Source organism: Eptesicus fuscus, chromosome 13 (assembly GCF_027574615.1).
Source record: "Eptesicus fuscus isolate TK198812 chromosome 13, DD_ASM_mEF_20220401, whole genome shotgun sequence".
Classification (NCBI taxonomy): Eukaryota; Metazoa; Chordata; class Mammalia; order Chiroptera; family Vespertilionidae; genus Eptesicus; species Eptesicus fuscus.
Window position 1 is genome coordinate 67,368,778 of NC_072485.1, and position 18,462 is coordinate 67,387,239.

Genomic DNA, 18,462 nt, shown 5'->3' on the forward strand with positions numbered 1-18,462 from the left:
GATGAATGGAGAGACAAGGAAGGTTAGTAAACTAGAAAGACTGGATTCGATATTCAGGCATTGGCAAGGGGTGAGGAAACAGAAATCTGGGCTGGGAATAGAGCCCCCAGGGATATGGAAGAAGCGGTGATATTCAGGAAACTGGGAGGGGTGGTGTAAGAACCCAGGGCCCACCCTTGGTGCAAGGAGGGCCGCTGGGAAGGGTCTGGGATGGGGGAAGTGGAAAGCGCGCTGTGCTGAGGACCCTGTCCTGGAGCCCAGCGCCAGGCTGGGTGGGAACCAGGGCGTGGGGGCTCCAGGCCTAGGAAGAGCCAGGCCTGGCATCTGTTGGATCAGCCCTCGCCAGCCAGGCTGACCCCAGAAAGTGGAGGCCCCAAGAGGCCACCCCTACTAGCCCTGACCCCACGGAAGTGACTGTTGGCCACCTGGGGGCGGGGGGGGGGGGGTGGGTCTCAAGAGAAGGAAGCATTTGTGGGTTTAGGCCCTAACCATTAGTCAACAGAGCCAAATATCAACAGTACAACGATTGAAATTTCTTTTGAGAGCCAAATTTTTTAAACTTAAACTATACAGGTAGGTACATTGTTATTAACTTAATTAGGGTACTCCTAATTTTGTGGAAGAGCCACACTCAAGGGGCCAAAGAGCCGCTTGTGGCTCGCGAGCCACAGTTTGCCAACCAGGGGGTTCGGGGTTAGAGCCTCAGCACAGCCCCGGGGCAGCAAAGGCCTCCCTGTGGTAGAGCTAGCCTTCCCCCCTCCCACTCTTCCTCCCCACCCCAGCCCCCAAGGCCGCCCCTCACAGTCCCAGCTTCCTCCGGGCAGGGGGCCTGGCCCCCACAGCCTTCCAGGCCGGCCCCTGCAGCACCACCTGCCCCAGCGGCCAGAGACTTCCTGTAGCGCAAGAGATTTATGCAAACGGGCTGGGGTGGTGATGTCACCCCAAGGGGACTATCTTCCAGTGGCAGGCCCTTCGATAAAATCAGGAACTTGCGCTGGCCCTGCAATGTCAAGGGAGGGGGCTCACGCAGGGCTCCTGTAGCTCAGGGGCAGGCCCAAGCCCTGCGCCCGCGCGTCAGTCCAGCCCCCTGACGGGGCTTCCCATCCCTAGGGGCTCCGCACTGGCCCCCACCGAGGCAGGGGACCGGACCGGAGCTCGGCTGGATGTTACAGGCGTGCAAAATGGAAGGGTTTCCCCTCGTCCCCCCTGTGAGTACTGGGACTCCTCCACCAGCCCAACCTGTGGCCCCGGGGCGCCCGCCCGCAGGCTGCCCTCCCGGCTTGCTATCAGTGGGAAGTTGGTGTTTCCTCCTTGGAGCTCTGGCCTGAGAACCAGCGGGGGGCCATTGGGTCCTCAGAGCATGCCCTGGCGGCTGAGGCTGGGCCCGTGTGGGGCTGTGATCGGTGGGGCCTGAACGGTTATTTATAGACGGGGCTCGGTGGCAGGCCTGAGCTCCAGGGCAGGGTACTGGGCCGAGGATGGGGAGGGCGGCGGCGGAGAGGTGGCGGGGAAGGAGATGGGGAGACGGGCATGGGGGAAGCGGTCCCTGGGATAGTAAAGCCTGGAGAGCAGGAGGCATTGGGCCGGGGGTCTCGCCCACGGCCTGGGAGCTCCTGGGGACGAAGGCTGCTGTAAGTCTGGGTCCCCAGCGCCCGGCCTAGGCCTGGCACAGAGGACATGGTTGTTGACCGAAGGGCCTGGGCCCAGGACCCGAAGGTCCACCAGAGGCCAGGCAGAGGCAGGGGCCGGGGTGGGGCGGAGGCTAGGGCTGCAGTGAGGGCTGGGGCTAGGCCGGGGCTGGAGACATCCTGGGCTGAGATTGGGGCTGGGTAGGACCTGGTTGAGTGTGGGATTGGAGTTAGGGCAGGGGCCGAGGCTGGGACGGACGGAGACGAGGTGAAAAAACAGGACCAGGGGACCCCAGGAAGTTCCGGGCAGCGGGCTGGGGCACCCGCCTGCTCCTGCTCTGGGTGACAGGGGCGGCCTCAGGCGGGTGTCAGACGTGGGCTCCTCTGAAAGGGTCCCTTTCCTTTTTCACGCAGCAAGGGTGGGGAGCCCCGGGGAAGGGCTTGGCAGGGCCTGCCCCCCTGACTCAGCTTTCCCGGCTCCCTTCCCTCCTACCCCAGCCGTCCACCCCAGTGGGGCCTCAGAGCCCCAGGGAGGCACCACAGCCTTCAGGCTGCCCGGCCTGAAGACCCAGTGCTGGGCTCCCGGCTCCTCGCTCGGCCTGGCCCCCTGACCTGGCCCTGTCCCACCCTCCCCCCCCCGGGACCAAGGAGGTGGGGGGAGGCAGGGGAGGATGGAGGTGGTCCCAGGAAGAATCAGCTCTGTCTCAAGAAGGTGATAGGCTTAGGGGCTTGGCCACCCTGTCTCTGACCCTTGACCTCCAATCCCTAAACTCCAGATGGAGGGGCTGGAGGCACATCTTGGATTCCCAAACCTAACCTTCAGCCCTCTCCCCGTCCAGGGGCTGCTGAGTGCTCCTGGGAGGGGAGGCGGGCTCCCAGGGCAGCCCTGACCCCAACCCGAGCCCTGAGGGCCAGAGTAACTGTTGTGCAATCCTGGGCACACGCTTCAGGGTGGGGAGAGGCCTGGTGACTGCTGGGAAGACTGTGGGTGTGCATGTCCCTGTGCCTGTGCCAGTGAGTGGGGGGGAGGAGGGGGAAGATGGGGGGGAAGAGGAGTGAGAGGGAGGGGAGGTGGGAGAGAAGGAGGGGAAGGAGGATTCCAGGGAGGGTGTCGGAGGAGCATGGATGAGGGGCAGTGAGAGGACCAGGGCTTGGCCATCCCATGGCCCCCAGGGCCTGCCTGGGTGAGACTGAAACCCATCAGGTGGGCGGCCGCTGGCGACCACAGTGGCCCTGAGCACGCCGCCTGGGGCCTGGGCACAGGCAGTGAGAGAATGGGGGTTGGCTGGGGGCTGTGGGGCTGGCAGGAGGACAAGCGTGTGGTGAGCACGAGTGTGCAAGTGGAATGTGAGTGATCGTGGGAGGACATAGGTACGGAGATGAGTTTAAGGTGCTTGAAGGCAAGTATGTGGCTGTGTGTGTGAATCCGGTGATTGTGTGGGCCTCCAGGGTGAGCGTAAGTGTGTATGTGTGTGCATGACCACAAGTGAGTGTGACTGTGAGTGACCTTCAGAGTGAGTGTGAGGGCGAGTGCGAGGGGACCTGTGGGCGTGAGTTGCTGTGTGTGAGCGTGTCATAGGGACTACATGTATGTTTGGGGGCTGTAGGTGCATCAGTGTGAACATGAGAGGGCGGGTCTGTGAGATTGGGGCACGCAGGTGTGAGTGTGAGTGTGAGTGCGGGTGTGAGTGTGAGTGCGGGTGTGAGTGCGGGTGTGAGTGTGAGTGTGAATGTGGGTGTGAGTGTGAGTGCGGGTGTGAGTGTGAGTGTGAGTGTGGGTGTGAGTGTGAGTGAGTGTGAGTGCGGGTGTGAGTGTGAGTGTGGGTGTGAGTGTGAGTGAGTGTGAGTGCGGGTGTGAGTGTGAGTGTGGGTGTGAGTGAGTGTGAGTGTGAGTGTGAGTGTGAGTGTGAGTGTGAGTGTGTGGCGCTTGTGAAGAGGAAGGGCTGGGGGTTGGAGGGAGGCAGTCCTCTCCCCTCAGCCTTTGTCCTCTTTTGACCTCTGACCTCCAGGGTCCCTGTCACTCCTGGGTCCCTGCTCCCACTCTCTGTGGCCTCCCCCAGGCCCAAGCAGAGAGAGGCCCGATGCAGCTGCTCGTTCTGGGAGGACAGTGTGGACCCTACATACGGGGGGGCTGCAAACCTGGCGGGGGTCTCCCCACCTGCCTGAGTCCTGACACCTGCTTTCCCAGCAGCCATCGGAAGACCTGGTTCCCTATGACACGGAGCTGTACCAACGCCAAACGCATGAATATTACCCCTATCTCAGCAGTGATGGCGAGAGCCACAGTGGTGAGTACCGGGCCCCCGCCCCACTTCCCCAGCCCCGCCTGGGCGCCCGAGTGCCTCCTGGAGTCTGGAGAGAGAAAAAAGAAGAAATGGCTCCCAGGACCTCTTTGGAATTCTGAGAATTGGACCATGCTAGTTCCTAAAACCCCCACTCCACACCCACACCCACACCCAGCCTGCATTTATTGAGCATCTTTGATGCTCCAAGGCACGAGGCCAGCTTCTTCCACGTTTACCTTCTGGTCCAATCCTTGTGGTTTTTTTACAAACGAGGAAACAGGCTTAGGAGGCTCAGTGATCTGAACAAGGTCGCACAGCTGGTCAGGGGAACCCAGGTCTGTCTGCTCCAGGCCCAGTGCTTTTCCACTCCCCTCTCCCCCCAATTTCTCCCTCCTCCTCTGTTCTTGTCACCCCCTCACCCTGAGCTGTTGGTGCAGGCCCATGCCCTGCTGTGTGTAGCTAGCAGCGTTTCTTAACCCCTATTGGCACTTGGGACCAGATAATGCTGGGTTGTGAGGCCTGTCCTGTTCACGGTGGGATAGTTAGTGGTGTCCCTCGCTTCTACCCATAGATACCGGTAGGACCACCAGTCACGGCAACCAAAAGTGTCCCCACACATTGTGGAATGTTCCCTGAGGGACCGAATAACCCCAATTTAACAATTGCTGGGCTAAAGGAGGCTCTGAGGGTCCCCTTATTCAGCAAGGGCTGAAGTCCCCCCTTTGCTGGGGTGGGGTGAGAATGGAGCCTGGGCTAGGATGTCCTTCTATCAGGATGTACCTGCCCCTCCTCCCCAAGGCCCAGCCATGATCCTGGAGCAAATTCAGGGGAGGAGAGAGAGGCATTAGGTGCTGGGGGGTGAGTGGGTCTTGGCATATTGATGGGGACACCCCTGGACCAAAGGTGACGTGTCCTAGTTAATGGGTCCTCATTGGGGTTCTGAGACCAGGGTATCTGCAGCCCCAGAGGGAGAGGCCCACTGGGAGTCACAGCTGAGCAAGGTCTCACACCTGAAGGCCACCCCTGGGGGCCAGTCCCACGGGGAGCTCCATTCTGCAGGCACATCGAAGGCAGTCTTCACCTGGTGGCCACACCCAGGGGTGCCACATGCGGCCAGTCCTTACTTAGGGCTCTCAGATCTGATGCCAAACCTGGTGAACAGCTCACCCCGAACCCACACCTGGAAACTATGACAAAGACCATCCCTGGAAGCCATGTGTGGGGAGGAGGTGGTGGATGTGTCTCCAGGCCACTTCCGGGGACACACAGGCTTCTTTCAGAACCCCAGGGCTGGAGAGGTTTTAAAATATCCTTCTTCACCCTTTTAAACTTATTTATGATTCTGTAAGAAACGCAGCCTCGTCTCCTTCATTCAACTCCCCCAGCCAGGATCGGGGCTCTGTGAGTCAGGACCTGAGAAGGTTCCTCTGGGCTTGAGGACTGGCGCCCCCTGGTGGCTCCAAGCCGCAGGACGGCTCGGGTGCAGGCTAGCTCAGGGCTGCCTGGGGCTGCTTCGAGCATTACGGATCCTTTGGCCTGGGGCCTGACCCGTCTCAATTTCACCGGGTTTGGGACGCATTTCCTCTGGGTCTACCGAAGCCTCAGTTTCCCCTCCTTTAATACGTAATATGGGGGTGTTGTTCATATATTTAGAAATGAGCTAGGCCTGGGGCCGGCTGATGGAGGGAGTGCTTTAGAGAGAAAGCCTGCTCTTACCTGGCTCGGTGCCCAGCCCGATCCCTTATCTCTGGGAAGTGACTCCCGGTTAGATGCCCGCGCACCCTGTTTGGGTCATGAAGGCCCAGTGTCTTCAGAGAGTCCTCCCCGTCCCCACGTGGCCCAGCCCCCACTCCTCCAGGCGTCTGTCTGGCCTTCCTACTACCTGTGGGAAGTTCTTGTCTGAAGGCTCAAGAGCAGAGACACCCCACAGCCTCCCCCCAGTTCCCGCATGTTCCTTGGTCTGGGTGTTAGGCAGTGAGGCTTAGTGAAAAGGCACCGGGCCGGCCCGAGTCCAGTCCCGGCCCATCACTCAGCGTGTACCCTCGGAGAAGGTGACTTCATCCCTCTGAGCCCTGTTTCCTCATTTATAAAACTGGGAGCCTGAAAATACCGCATCGAGTTGTGACGATTAAACGAGGCGATGCAGGTAACATATGAGCTAATGTACTGAGTCCCAGGCCCGGTAAACTTCCAGGACACGGTGGGGTAGCTTTGCTGCATCCCCCTTCCCCCCTTAACCCCCCCGACCCCCACCCCGCTGCAGCTGGAGAGCGGGGGGAGTACAGAGGGCCCTGGGACAGATCCACCAGCCAGCCAACACTTACTGCCCCACCCCCTTGTCCACACACCCACCAAATAGCCTCTGATTACACGCCGTGCACCAGACACCGTTCTAGGCACTGGAGGCTCCAAGGGAGTAACATAGACAAGGCCGCTCCTCCCGTGGAGCTGTATTCCAGCGAGGGAGACCGTGAACAAGCCGATAAGCAGACATGTAATCCTAAGTTCCGTAAAAAGCAGAGCGATGCAATGTGGCACGTCTGTGTGGGGGGCTACTTGAACATGGGTGGTCAGGGAGGGCCCCCGAGGAAGTGACTGTTGAGTGACACCTGAGTGAAGAGGAGGAACATGTGTGCAAAGGCAGGTGGGGGCTGGGCGTCCTGGGTAAAGGGCCAGAGTGGCTGTGAGCACGGGGTGGGGGGTGGAGGTAAAAGGTAGGCAGGGTCTGCAGGGGGCAGACTGCACAGGGCCTGAGCGCCAGGGCGGGAGTTTGAATTTTATCCACAAACAATAGCAGCCATTGGAGGTTTTGAGCAGGAAAATGACGTGATCTGAATAACCGTGTGTGTGTGTGTGTGTGTGTGTGTGTGTGTGTGTGTGTGTGTGGTGAAATTCTAAATAAATTTTAACTTTTGAATTATTAAAATAACAATTACTCATTGCAAAAATCTAAAAAAAAAAGAAAAATCTAACAGTACATCAAGTAAAATATTTCTCTCTTTCCAACCTTACTCCCCACTGATAGCATCCTCAGTCTATACTCACATTTTATTCTACATATATAATTCTGTATGTTTGTAAATATTTGCTATACATGTGTGGAGGCTATTCATTCAAAAATGAAATTGTGCTATCACACTGCTCTGCTATGTGCCATTTTTTTTTACTTCAACTTATAGACATTTCTTCATGACATCCATAGCATATCAGAGATAGATTAAAAATAATCTATATGTTAGGTGGAGCTGGATCTAGCTTGATCTACGCACCTGCACTATAAAAGTTGAGAAGTTGGCTTTCTAGTCATTCACAATACACACACACTCACTTCTCCACACATACCAAGGTAAGTGTATAGCAACCTTTTTCTTTTTTTCTAGTTTTATTAATTAATTGACATGTAACACCAGGCGTCCTCAAACTACGGCCCGCGGGCCACATGCAGGTGTTTTTGCCGTTTTGTTTTTTTACTTCAAAATAAGATATGTGCAGTGTGCATAGGAATTTGTTCATAGTTTTTTTTAAACTATAGTCCGGCCCTCCAACGGTCTGAGGGACAGTGAACTGGCCCCCTGTTTAAAAAGTTTGAGGACCCCTGTGTAACACTGTATACATTAAGGTATACAGCATAATGACCTCATGCATGCTTATGTATATATATTATTTTTATATATTTATAAACTTGACTACCACAAGTTTAATTAGCATCCGTCACCTCGTATAGTCACAAAATTCTTTTTCCTTGTGATGAGAACTTCTAGCAACTTTTAAACATCCCACACAGCAGTGTTAACCGTAGCCATCATGTTGTACATTGCATCCCAGGACTTACTTATCTTATACCTGGAAATGTATGCCTTTGACCACCTTCCGTCAATTCCCCACCCACCACCCCATCCCCTGCCTCTGGCAACCACAAATCTGATCTCTGTTTCTATGCGTTTTGTGTTTTTTTAAAAATATATTTTTATTAATTTCAGGGAGGAAGGAAGAGGGAGAGAGAGAGATAGAAACATCAATGATGAGAGAGAACCATTGATCGGCTGCCTCCTGCATGTCCCCTACTGGGGATAGAGCCCGCAACCCAGGCATGTACCCCTGACTGGAATCGAACCTGGGACCCTTTAGTCCGCAGGTCTACGCTCTATCCATTGAGCCAAACCAGGTAGGGCGAGTTTTGTGTTTTTGGTTTTTTTTTAAGATTCCACGTATAAGTGAGATCATACAGTATTTGCCTTTCCCTGTGCAGTAACTTTTGTTAAATGTATCTGAATTTTCCACTATTATGACCATGTGACTATTACAGCTGAGCCACCTGGCGTACTTTACCTGTATGTTCTCATCCCCGCGTCTCTCAGGGGCAGTGTATCGAGGAGAGAAGAGCCCTCATTCTGGGACTAGGTTGCTGGGGAACACACCCCACCTCTCCATCACTATCTGGGGTGACCCTGGGCAGGATACTTCACCCCTCTGTGCCTCAACTTTCTCTACTTCATGGGATTGTTGTGAAGATTGAGTTATTGTATGTAAAATGCTTAGAACAATGAATGCTATACTATAAGGATTTGTTAATCTTATCAGTATAGTTTCCTGAAAAGGGTGTGGGTAAGGTTTTGCGGTTATTTGTTTTACCTCGTGTCTTTAATCTATGCTTTCACTTGATTAATGGCAGCGTGGCTGTGTATAGAAATCGGGGTTAAACATCATTTTTTCTCCTTAGAAATTTGAAAGCGTGCCCTAGCAGTTTGGCTCAGTGGATAGAGAGTTGGCCTGTGGATGAAATGGTCCCGGGTTCGATTCCGGCCAAGGGCACATGCCCAGGTTTCGAGTGCGATTCCCCCCAGTAGGGGGCATGCAGGAGGCAGCCAATCAATGATTCTCTCATCATTGATGTTTCTCTCTCTCTCTCTCCCTTCCTCTCTGAAATAAATTAAATAATATATATATATATAAATATATATATATATTATAAAATATATTTATATTTAAAAAAGAAATTTGAAAGCGTTTCTCTACTGTCTTCTGGTTACCAGAGTTTTCTTGGGAAGCCGGAAGCCTTTCCACATCCTCTTTTTTTGAATGTAACCTATTGTTTGTTTGTTTAGTTTTGTTTGGGAGTTTATAGTATCTAGTGGATCCACTGAATAAGCTTTTAAAAAGATTTCTTTGGCTGCCGTGTAGAGAATAGATGGAGAGGATGCAGGCTCAGGCAGGAAACGGTTGGAATAATCCAGGCAAGAGATGACGCGGGCTCGGACGAGGGTGCTGGCTGTAGAGACAGGCAGGAGTGGATAGATTCAGGATAGATTTTTGAAGGCGGGGCTCATAGAATTTGCTGTTTGTTATGATTATTTTTTAATTGTGGTGAAATACACATAATAGAAAATTTATCATTGTGACCGCATTTAAGTGTGCAGTTCAGTAGCACCACGCACACTCACATTGCTGGGTGACCACCATCACCCCTCTCCAGAGCTCTTCCATCTCGTAAGACTGGAGCTCTGCCCCCATTAAATGCTAACTCCCCATTTTCCCCTCCCCTCAGCCCTTGGCAACCACCAGTCTACTGTCTGTTTCTCTACATTAGGTACCACATACGAGTGAAATCATACAGTGTTTCTCCTCTCGTGTCTGGCTTATTTCATTCAGCATAATGTCCTCCATGTCCATGTTGCAGCCAGCGTCAGAATTTCTTTCCTTTTCAGGGCTGAATACTATTCCGCTGTCTGTATATACTGCATTTTGTTTATCCATTCCTCTGTCGTTGGGAACCTGGGTTGCTTTAGTTATTGTGAATAATGCTGCTGTGAACATGGGTGTACAAATATCTCCTCCAATCCCTGCTTCCGAGTTCTTTTGGAGTTATACGCAGAAGTGGAATTTCTGGATCATGTGGTGATTGTATTTTTATCTTTTTGAGGAACCATCATACTGTTTTCCACAGTGGCTGTGTCATTTCACATTCCTACCAGCAGGGCACAAGTGTGCCGGTTTCTCCACATCCTCACCAACACTAGTCATTTTCTGCTTTTGGATAATAGCTGCCCTACTGGGTTTGATAGGACTTGCTATTTGTGGTGGGGTTGGTAAAGAAAACAGAGTTCCAAAGTATGACTCCTTCTCTCCATCCATCCATCCATCCATCCATCCATCCATCCATCCATCCATCTTCCCATATACTCTTTCATAGTACTAACCATCAACTTGTTTATCCATGTATCAATTTAATCATTCACCTTTCCAATTTTCCTTCCCTCCACCTACCAAACCCTCCATCCATCTCCCACTGACTTATCCACCCAATAACTATATGTAAGCATCTTTAAATCTCAAGCACATTGCTAGGTGCTGTGGGATGAACACAACTCAGGTTCTTCCAGATTTGTCTTTGCAACAAGGGAGATGACTAAAGCCTAATAACTAAGATCCCAGGGAGAGAGTACCAAGTACCTCGGCGCCTGGAGCTCTCCACTCTAAGCCATCTCTGAGGAATTTGCAGGAGGCTGGCCTTCAGGAGCCCAGTGATCGGTGACGTGCTGAGAAGGTTTCTCCTCAGCTCTTGCTTTCTTAATTCCTCATCTCCCTCCTGTCTTGTTCTTACTTCTGCTCCCCTGGGGGAGCCCTGGCTTCAGGCTGGGATTTCTCTTCTGGGGAGATAAGGTCAACTAAATGACACCCAGGCTTGAGTTTTTTTGTGAGTGGGGTTGTTTTGAATTTCCTTTGTGTGTGTGTGTTTGTGTGTCCTGGTTACATACAGGAATCAGTGAAACCAAAAACCTGAGTAAGAATAGGGATGTGTGGATAGGACTTTGGTCCCAAATTGGGAGCTGGTTGAGAAGGAGGAAATGAAAGATTTAGATGAATGGGTTATTGCTGACTGGATGGATGCTAGATGGATGAATGGATGGGTGCATGGATGTCTGAATGACAGATGGATGGGTGTTTGGAGGTGGATGGATCATGGATAGTTAATGGTTGGATGATGAGTGGATGAAGAATGGATGATGGAGGGGGTGGATGATGGTAGACCAGCAGATGGGTAAGAGCAGTCAGCAAAGTCTGTCCCCATGGGTCTTACCTAAAGCGTCCATTAACAGTCTTGCTCCTCAGAGGTGGTATGAGAGAGTGGTAGGAGTGCAGTCCCCTGGAGTCACACACAGGGAGGTTTGGATGAAGGTCGACTGTGACCTGCTTTGGGAAATGCTGGCCTCAGGCTGGGACCACCAGAGTGAGCCCATGGCCTCAGGTGGAGCTAGAACAGAGGTGGGAACAGGAGGGAAAGAGCAGCTAGGACCCTCCCCCACACCTAAAGAGCTGCATGTACTCAGGGTTCCCCCAACCCCGAAGTGGAGTGAGTGTGAGGGTGGGGGTTGGCGGGCAGGATCGATGGGGCATTCTATGAGGATGAATGCATCTTCAACTCGGTCAGCAGAAGGCAGAAATGGTGGGGGCCAGGAGTGGGGCCAGAGGGTGGATTTACAGCTAAAGAAGAACCCGGGTCTGCTCACTAAACCCCAGAGCCCCCAAAGGGCCTGTCTCCGAGGACAGAGCCAGCACAGGGGGAGTTTCTGGATCTCGCTAACGCACGGCAAGATGAACGTACAAATGAAGTGCTGCTTTGTCTTCCCTTTGGTTTAGTAATTTTGTGGAGGAGAGTCAGAGAGTGCTTGGGAGAATAGGATTCATTCACACATTCAGGAAATGTTTGCTGAGAGCCTGCTGGGTCCAGGCACTGGGAATACAGAGCTGAATAAAAGCAGTCACTGCCACCCTGGTTTGTGCGGGGGCCCCGCTCCAGCCTCTGAGGGAGCGGGACAGCGGGGCCCCTAAAACTGTTTCTCAGGGCCATTGACTAAGGAGACAGGAGCAGAGGGAAGAGGAGGGAATAAATAGATATCAAAGCGTTTGCCTTTTGCTCAAGTGCTAATCTGGGCTCTTGAACTGAACTAGTAACAGTAGTAATAGTAATAGAGGTTTGTTTGTGCCAGGCTCTAGTCGAAGCACTTTGCAGGCTCACTGAATCCTCACCACAAGCCTCGGAGATGGGTGTAATGATTAGCCCCATCTCACAGGCGAGGAAACTGAGGCTTGGGGAGGTACAGTGACCTGCCTGTGTCACACAGTGGTAAACGGCAGAGTCAGACTTTGAACCCAGGTCTGCCTGACTCCCAGATCATGTATTTCTCCCCTCTCTGCTCTGCGGCCTCACAGAGGTGGGAGTCTGGACTGAGGAATGATTTCACACGTGATTGGGACATCAGTTAACCACCCAGCCAGGCCTCCCGCTTTTAGCCTGGGGAACGAGAGGCTCAGGGTCACATGGCAAAGCCACCACAGAGCCCCCCAAAACACATGTCATTTCTCGGGGATGTGTGAGTGGGTATATGCTTGTGCGAGAGAGAACAAGAAAGAGGGAGACAGACAGGCGCACGTCACACACACATGCGCACATGTGCCGGTGGGGGTCCCCCTGCAGGGCCTTGTGCTTGTCCCAGAGACGCTGCCCTAGCCTAGCCTCCCATACACTCTGTGTCTGGGTCCCTCTTGTCCCTTTATCACCACACCTTCTTCTGGACCCCAAAATGCACCCAGGAAGTCCTCAGACATGTGGCAGTTTTTGTTCCTGGAAAAGGTGCCCAGAGGAACCACGGTGAAGACCTGCCCGAGTCCCCAAACAGGGCTGCCAGTGGCGTGTGACTGTTCCCCAACCTCGAGTCCACCCCACCGCAGACTGAAAGCACCCGTGGGGGAGTTTCCAGGAAGCCTCGGGTCCCGGGAACCTCGCAGGAACAGACACAGCTGCCCCAGGGCATGGCTTCGCCGGGGCAGCACCGTGGGCGCGGAGCGGCCCTGTGCGTGGAGAATGTCAGCCCTGTGACTTCGCGGGCGCACACCTGGGCCGTGTGACAAGGCTGTGTGCCTGTGACTGCGGCGGCCAGTCAGCTCAGGAACCCCTGGGAGGTCTTCACTCCCGGCCTCCTCTGGAGCTGGGGGCTTTACAAATGCGAACTCACTGGCCATCTCCTGATAGCTATGACCCCCGTTTTAGAGGTGAGCCAACTGAGGGTGGTTGATGCCAGAACCAAGAGGCAGACTCTGGCGCAAAGCCCGTGTCCTCGTGGCCGCGTGGGAGGCAGAATAGAAATGTGGTTGAGAACGCAGACTTTGCTTCAGCCCTGGGTCCTGGCTCTGCCAGTGACGAAGCCTTTGACCAGGGGCACGCTAGGTGTGCGGCCTCTCCGAGCCTCAGGGTCCTCATCTATAAAGTGGGATTGTCAAATCACACGCTGGCCATTAGATGGCTGATGCCACCTGTAGCTCAGCCTGGCCCCTGGTAATTGCCCCATAAGACCTGGCATTCTTTTTATTGATTAACATTTTCTTTATTGATTTTTAAAAAAAATATATTTTATTGATTTTTTTACAGAGAGGAAGGGAGAGGGATAGAAAGTTAGAAACATTGATAAGAGAGAAACATCGATCAGCTGCCTCCTGCACACCCCCCACTGGGGATGTGCCCGCAACCAAGGTACATGCCCTTGACCAGAATCGAACCTGGGACCATTCAGTCCGCAGGCCGACGCTCTATCCACTGAGCCAAACCAGTTTCAGCCTTTTTTTTTTTTTTTTGAGAGAGAGAGAGAGAGAGAGAGAGAGAGAGACATCAATGTGAGAGAGAAACATCGATTGGTTGCCTCCCACACACACCCTGACCAGGGACTGAACCCACAACTGGGCATGTGCCCTGACCAGGAATCAAACCAGCTACCTTTGGGTACACGGGACAATGTTCAACCAACTGAGCCACATCGGCCAGGGATAGTGATTACTTTTAGAGCGAGAAAGGAAAGGAGAGAGAGAGGGGGTGGGGAATATTGATTTGTTGCTCCACTTATTTATGACTTCATTGGTTGCTTCTTGTATGTGCCCTGGCTGGGGAGTGAACCCACAACCTTGGGGTATGAGGATGATGCTCTAACCAGCTGAGCTGCCCAGCCGGGCCGGCCCGGTGTTCTTATTTTTAAAATCATTCTGACCTTTCCCTGCCGGGCCCACCGGGCTCACCGCCTGCTGCCTGGCTGTGCCCCGCAGACCACCTCTGGGACTTCCACCCGCACCACGTGCACAGCGAGTTCGAGAGCTTCGCGGAGAACCACTTCACGGAGCTGCAGAGCGTGCAGCCCCCGCAGCTGCAGCAGCTCTACCGCCACATGGAGCTGGAGCAGATGCACGTGCTGGACACCCCCATGGTGCCCCCCCACGCCGGCCTCAGTCACCAGGTGCGTGCGGCCCGGCCCGGCCCGGCCTGGCCCGCAGGAGCCCGGGGCCGGCCGGCGGGGAGGCCCAGCTCCACAGGAAGCTGACACAGGCTCTTACTCAACCCGGCTTCCTGCCCCACCGCACCAACGGCGGCCGGAGCCCCAACGGCTCCTCCTGGCCCTCTGGCTGACCTCATGACCCCATGCCCCTTCTCTCCTCTCTCCCCACGATGGACAGTCCAGATAACCCCCCACCACACACTGATCCACTCGACCCTCACGGCCTTGTCCGAGGCCTTCCTGACCCGCACTGGCTGCGACTCTCGTTCACTCGGCCCTGAGGGATCTGGCATCCAAGTCACTGAGCACGGACCTGCACTGACCCCTACGGGCCCCTCCCTCTCCTCACTGACCCTGTCTACTGACCCTCCTCAGCCCACCGACCCTAATCCCCGTCAGTGACCTCCACTGACCTCCGCCACCCCTCACTGACCTCCACTGCCTTTCACTCACTCCTCGTCATTCACTCGGGCACTCTTCACCCCCACTTCTTACCCAGGCACTGCTCGTCCCTAGGGTACCTTCGTGTGCGTGAGAAAAAAGGGCCCCTTCCCGGGCCACTTAGCCCCGGACAAGGGGGTCCAGCTTGACGGGATTTCACGACCTGCACCCTGGTGTGCGGGGGCCCTGCCTGCAACCTGATGGACCTCCCATGTCCCCAGCCTTCTTCCAGATCTTTCTGGCTCCTGCTGACCTCCCGCCCTCAGCACTTGTCTCACTCAGTGACCCCTGCCTTGCAGCCTGAGCTCCCACCGTCCCTCCCTGACCTCAACTCTCTTTGCAGGTCTCTTACCTGCCCCGCATGTGCCTCCAGTACCCCTCCCTGTCCCCGGCCCAGCCCAGCACGGATGAGGAGGAGGGCGAGCGGCAGAGCCCCCCACTGGAGGTGTCCGATGGAGAGGCCGATGGCCTGGAGCCAGGGCCGGGCCTCCTGCACGGGGAAACAGGTAGGGGGGGGCCCAGCCCCAGGCCCCATTCTGGCCATATCTGTGCCCCATGCCCACTCCCGCCAAGGCCGACTCGGATGCAGCAGTCGTACCACAGAGCTGAGTGTGTGATGCAGCCGTCACACGGCAGAGCCGAGCGTGTGAACGTTTGCCAATGTGTGGGTTCCTGTGTACCTTGTGGGAGCATCTGTGGCCGTCTATACCTATGTGTGTGTGTGTGTGTCTGTGCGCATGTGTGCATGAGAGCTGAGTGTACACAGCCGCTCTGTGCCTGGGGGTGGACGGGTGTGTGTGCTTCTGCACCCCTCTGTGCTGTGTGTGAGTGGGTGTGAGTGGGAGTGTGTGTGCCAGGCATAGGGTGGGGGAGCTGGTTCCCCTGTGGACCTCCCCGAATCCCGTCCTTCCCCACAGGGAACTCCCAGGGGCCCCTTTCTGGGTGGTGGACACGGGTCCCATGCTGGGGCGCTGACCGCCCACCCCCCGCCCCCACAGGCAGCAAGAAGAAGATCCGCCTGTACCAGTTCCTGCTCGACCTGCTCCGCAGCGGGGACATGAAGGACAGCATCTGGTGGGTGGACAAGGACAAGGGCACCTTCCAGTTCTCGTCCAAGCACAAGGAGGCGCTGGCACACCGCTGGGGCATCCAGAAGGGCAACCGGAAGAAGATGACCTACCAGAAGATGGCCCGTGCCCTGCGCAACTACGGCAAGACGGGCGAGGTCAAGAAGGTCAAGAAGAAGCTCACCTACCAGTTCAGCGGGGAGGTGCTGGGCCGCGGGGCCCTGGCCGAGCGGCGCCACCCGCCCCACTGAGCCCCAGCGAGTGCCCCGCCGGGCCCACCAGGCCTCCCTGCTGGCCATAGCATTAACCCCTCTCCCAGCCCGGACACAGGGAGGGAAGCGCCCAGGGGCCAGGGCAGGACTGTGGGGGGCCAGGCGCGCCTCACCACTCACTCCCTCCTCCTCCGGCCCCAACCCGCATCCCTGCTTCGCCTCCCACCAGGACTCCAGCCCTGGCTCCAAAAGGCACCTGGGGTCTGACCGCTGGAGAGGGTCAGCCCGGCTTAGTGCCACCAGGGGCTTCCTTGGGAGCCGAAGCCATCCGACCCGTGTACATGACCCGCCCTGTCAGCCCCTCGCCCTCTCACACCGCTGTCCCGTCCGCTTCCTCAAGAAACTCTTGCAGCACAGAGAGTCTCTTTTAAAATGGACTGTCCGCCCGCCCCCCCACCCCGCCCCCGTGATCTCCCTTTTCCCACTTATGTATCGGGCACTTACTGAGGACACCCAGTGCTTAGAGGCTGGGATGTGAGGACACAGGGATCGGCCGGAGTTAGAGCTGTGGACAGAATGGTCCTCCGTTTTCATTAGGGAAATAAATCATTACAAAGCCCTCCACACCTGGTACATGGTTTTTTGAAAAAGCCCCAATGAGGCTTCACCTCACGATCCTTGGGTGATGCCCTCGTGGTGGTGGTGGTGACGGTCGTGGCCATTGAGTCCATGGCAGCCTTGAGAAGCGGGGTCTGATATCATCCCCCGGTGTAGACTGGGGAACGGAGCTCAGAGGGGTCAGATAATTTGTTCAAGGTCACAGAGCTGGCGAGGGCCGCAGGCCGGCGGAGCTCCAGGTGAGCTGCCCCGTCAGTGTGAGGAGGAGGCTTCGCGTGTCTGGAATGGGGTACAGGCCAGCAAGGTGACCCCATGTGCCCAGTGGGACACAGAGCGTCCGCCCGGAATCCGTGTGAGCAGGCCCCCTGGGTGGGCCGGTGTCTGGTGCTCTCTGGCTCCCAGGCCACAGCAGGGGAGGAACGGCGGAGGGCGGCGGGAGCCTCAGCAGCAAGAAGTGGCGGTCGACAGCGGGAGGGAGGTAACTCCCGAAGCGGCCTGCAGACCGCAGAGAACCCCGATCCTGGGGCCATCTGTGTGGTGCAGACACGCCGCTGCCTCCTCACCCCGAGGCCTGGGGCTCAGGAAGCCCTACTGGGACACTTCCTATGCGCTGTCCAGGCCCCGAGAGAGGGCCCGTGGTGTGCAGGCCTGCGATGCGGTGGGAAAGGGGTTAACGCGGCAGAAAAGAATGGAGTTCTGTGTTTGCAGGGACGGTGAGTGTCAACCACGCAGACAATGCTTGTGTGGAGAAAGCTTCCTCCCGCCCACGTGGGGCAAACGGCCTTTCCTGGCCTCCCAGTCAGCCTCGCTTAGACGGCTTCACGTGTAACCTGCTTCTTTCATGTATGTACAGATATGTACATACGGAAGAAGCAGAGAGGCCCTGTGAGCCGCACCAGGGTCCCGCAGCACGAAGCCAGCCAGGCCCTGTGAGCTGTGATGTCCGGGGTCAGACAATCAGAGCACACGTCCCCTCAGCACCTTGCACACGCCTGGCCCTGCTCCAGCGTGTCCATAGGTAAACCCGCTGAGCTCACGGAGCAAGCCCAGGCGGCGGGTGCTGGCGCCCCCAGCCCCACTTTACAGACGGGGAGACTCAGGCACTGGGAGGTGAAGGGAGTGGCCGTGGCAGGACTCAGGGCAGCCCCAGGGTCTGTGGGGGTAACCACCACCCAAACCGCCCAGCGAGGATGCGCATTCGACCCACCCACCTCAGGGCCATGGGCCCAGCTCACTCCCACGGCACAGTGTGCCCATCAGGTGGACATTCAGGCAGGGCTTGGGGTTCCCGAGGTTCACTGAGGATGGGGGGCGGGCAGAGCCATCATATTGGGCTGGTGGGGGGAGGGACAGCCAGGAACAACACGGCCCCACCTTCTCCTGAGAGCCTTGCTCTCGGAATTTGTCTATATTTAGCAGGTAGCTGGGAAGGAGGCAGATAAGGGGGGCCTGGGGAGGGGGAGGGCCCCTTATATAGTGGGGGACGGGTCCCTGCCCAGATCCTCTTCGGGTGGCCTGTGCCTGCTCGGTTCTTGGTTTGACTTCTCTCAAGATGCCTGAGCCGGGGAAGAAGCCAGGTAGCTCAGGCTGGGGTTGGGCTGAGGGCGGGGCGGCAGGGCGGGCTGGGGGCCTGACGGGCAGGGGCCGGCCTGGGATGGAGCCCGGAGGTGGGTACTCAAGTCTTCCTGGGCCCTTTTCTGACCCGCAGTTTCTCCTTCCGTCCCTGATGACGGGAGTGAGGGCAAAGCAGGGTCAGGGGCCCAGAGGGCAGAGAGCCCAGGCAGGAGGTCCCCAGGCGCCCCCCTCAGATGCTGGGGACCGTCCCTGAACCCCCATCTCCTTCTGCAGCAAGGATAGGCCTGGCCTGCCCCCTGGGAAAAGGCCCTGCAGGC

At 56.2% G+C, this 18,462-nt stretch overlaps 1 protein-coding gene across 3 annotated transcripts; it reads left to right on the forward strand.

Annotated features, from left to right (window-relative positions):
* The first annotated feature begins 966 nt into the window (after positions 1–966).
* On the forward strand, positions 967–16,576 carry SPI1 (Spi-1 proto-oncogene). 3 transcript variants are annotated; one of them, XM_008146730.3, is made up of 5 exons: positions 967–1,208; positions 3,817–3,916; positions 14,006–14,193; positions 15,017–15,179; positions 15,672–16,576. In XM_008146730.3, exons 1-5 carry the CDS (start codon positions 1,164–1,166, stop codon positions 15,989–15,991), a joined length of 816 nt encoding a protein of 271 aa, XP_008144952.1. In that variant the 5' UTR covers positions 967–1,163; the 3' UTR covers positions 15,992–16,576. The 3 variants fall into 3 exon arrangements, with proteins under 3 accessions (XP_008144952.1, XP_008144953.1, XP_054580810.1); XM_008146731.3 differs by having other exon boundaries at positions 3,820–3,916; XM_054724835.1 differs by lacking the exon at positions 967–1,208 and adding an exon at positions 1,479–1,631 and having other exon boundaries at positions 3,820–3,916.
* The last annotated feature ends 1,886 nt before the right edge of the window (positions 16,577–18,462 follow it).

What these genes read in the sequence shown, in the direction of transcription:
- SPI1 (XM_054724835.1), top strand. Translation starts at nt 1,479, where the DNA reads ATGGGGAGGGCGGCGGCGGAGAGGTGGCGGGGAAGGAGATGGGGAGAC. An exon ending in TGATGGCGAGAGCCACAGTG is followed by an intron (nt 3,917 to 14,005) that starts GTGAGTACCGGG and finishes TGTGCCCCGCAG; the next exon opens with ACCACCTCTGGGACTTCCAC. An exon ending in ACGCCGGCCTCAGTCACCAG is followed by an intron (nt 14,194 to 15,016) that starts GTGCGTGCGGCC and finishes CTCTCTTTGCAG; the next exon opens with GTCTCTTACCTGCCCCGCAT.